This window comes from Aegilops tauschii, chromosome 7 (genome assembly GCF_002575655.3).
Source record: "Aegilops tauschii subsp. strangulata cultivar AL8/78 chromosome 7, Aet v6.0, whole genome shotgun sequence".
NCBI classification, from domain to species: domain Eukaryota; kingdom Viridiplantae; phylum Streptophyta; class Magnoliopsida; order Poales; family Poaceae; genus Aegilops; species Aegilops tauschii.
The window spans coordinates 651,260,449-651,262,820 of NC_053041.3; the positions used below are offsets into that span (position 1 = coordinate 651,260,449).

Consider the following 2,372-nt stretch of genomic DNA (forward strand, 5'->3'; position numbering starts at 1 on the left):
AATTACAAATGAGTCTAGATTTTGCATTTATACCTTCATTGGCAAGGAAATTACTTTCCATATGGTTGGTTTTGGTATATGCTGATGTATGTCAATTGACGACTTTCCAAAAATAGTTGACGCATGGAAATGCAATACCTTCCAAACAATTTTGCATGGCATGGCTAATATGGAAAGAGTAAAATCTTCTTAAAATTAAATGTGTGCCATCCATATCTAGTGCCATGTTTGGTAGGGTGGACGTTAAAATAGGATGTTTTTTAGCATTATGAAAAATTAATAAATTCATTGACTAGAAGGAATCTTTGTATTTCTTACTCGTGAGCGGATACCTGTGATTCAACATCTTTCCAAATATAAAGGTGGCAAGTTAGTTGTTTATGATTTCATTTGGATAATTTTGAATACATGCTCCACAACTTGTGCGTCTAAAGGTATGACAGAAGGAAAGCGTTAAAAGGAGAAGTATGAATTGGAAAAAAGTTAAAACTTGTTTGATTCTATCTCATACATGGAAAGTCATGCATGCAAATAAATTAGGAAACTACTTCAGCATTTCCTAGTTTCAGGGGATATGCGAAAGCTACATGTGCACCACAAGGATATCTACTATATATAAGGAGGACCAAAGCTACCTAGGACACTCCAAGCGACGCCGATAGATACCTAGGACACTCGAAGCAACCACTTAGTGTTTACAATGGCAAGAGCAATTGCAACGTTATGTATACTTATGGCCATCGTGCTTGTTGCCGCTATGCCGGCAGTGAGCTCGATAGACATCACAGATAGGGACCTGGGGTCAGAGGAGTCCATGTGGGCACTATATGAGCGTTGGTGTGAGCATCTCAATGTGGATTGTGACCACGGTGACAAGGCTCGGCGATTTAATGTGTTCAAAGAAAATGCTCGCATGATCCACGAATTCAACCAAGGTGATGCACCCTACAAGCTGAGCCTAAACCTCTTCGGTGACATGACCGATGAAGAGGATGACCACGTGTACGGTCACTGCTCTAACCTCACGTCAGATGGTGGGAACCGGCACCAAGGCAAGTTCACACATGGCGTTGTTGTTGCGCGCGACGACCTCCCAATGTATGTGGACTGGCGCATGATGGGTTATGATCAACGCCCATCGGCGGTGACAAGCGTGAAGCGGAAAATTGGTTGTCGGGCCTGTTGGGCCTTTGCAGCGACGGCGGCCGTGGAGGGCATCAACTCTATTAGGACCAGGAAGCTGATTCCATTGTCCGCGCAACAACTTGTAGACTGCGACAAGAAAAATTTCGGCTGTCGTGGCGGCAACGCACAATTGGCCTTCAAGTACATAAAAGAAAACGGAGGCATCACCAGTGATGCTAACTATCCGTATGTTGCCTTTGAGCAGGGTCGTTGCTTGGTGCCAAAAAAGAACCCCATCATCACCATCGACGGCTTCAAACGGGTGCCGCCAAATTATGAGCTGGCCTTGATGCAGGCGGTGGCATCCCAACCGGTCGTTGTGGTAGTTGACCCGAATGGCTTCCGGCGATACGGGGGAGGCGTATTTGTGGGGCCGTGTGGGACGAATCTGACCCATGAAATGATAGTGGTGGGCTATGGCACCACCGATGAGCATGACCTCAAGAGACGTGTAGACTACTGGATCATAAAGAACTCATGGGGGGCAAAATGGGGTGAAGACGGCTACATCCGCATGGCACGCGGCGTGAGCGGTCTCACCGAGGGATTATGTGGCATCCTGATGGAAGCGTCATACCCAGTGAAAAATTAAGAAGGATGGTGGCAATGATATCGAGATGGATTGTTGGGACTCGACGCTATATGTTTCTGGAATTTGATCCTTCATGTCCTCCATCATGATTCGGGCACAAAGTAGCATTTTGTTTAATACGAAGAGCAATAAATTCCTAACATATAGCTATAAGTATATTGAAATGGCCTAGCATGTTCACAGACATGATCTATATAGTTGGATGATGTGTCCCCCTGTTGAGGACTTATGTGATTGCTTGTTCATAGACATCAAAATTTGGCTAGTCCCAATGCAATACTCCCTCCATTCCTTTTTATAAGTCGTATTTGCTTTTCGCAAAATTGCACAATGTAAGGTGGATTTATTCTAATTTCTCATTGGGGACATTAAAACTGAGTACTAATGCACTCCTCTCAGGCAAAACGCTGTGTTGCGACCACTATCGGTCACTAGCATTCATAAGGATTGCATCATTTGCATGGTGGTAACCTACACTAGGGCTCATGGCATACGAAACATACAAAACCAAAATGAGAATTTAATACTAGTGAGGGGCCAGTACCCCCTCCCTGTCAGGAATCTTATAATTTGGAAATGTTACCACCATCCAAAT

The 2,372-nt window shown here is 44.4% G+C and overlaps 1 protein-coding gene across 1 annotated transcript; it reads left to right on the forward strand.

The window, feature by feature from the left end:
- Positions 1 to 261: 261 nt before the first annotated feature.
- LOC109777841 (vignain-like) lies at positions 262 to 1,777 on the forward strand. Its single transcript, XM_020336400.2, has one exon. It carries the CDS (start codon positions 701 to 703, stop codon positions 1,775 to 1,777), a length of 1,077 nt encoding a protein of 358 aa, XP_020191989.1. The 5' UTR covers positions 262 to 700.
- Positions 1,778 to 2,372: the final 595 nt, after the last annotated feature.

Bases quoted from the DNA above. Each gene is read 5' to 3' on its own strand.
- LOC109777841 (XM_020336400.2), top strand. From the start codon at position 701: ATGGCAAGAGCAATTGCAACGTTATGTATACTTATGGCCATCGTGCTT.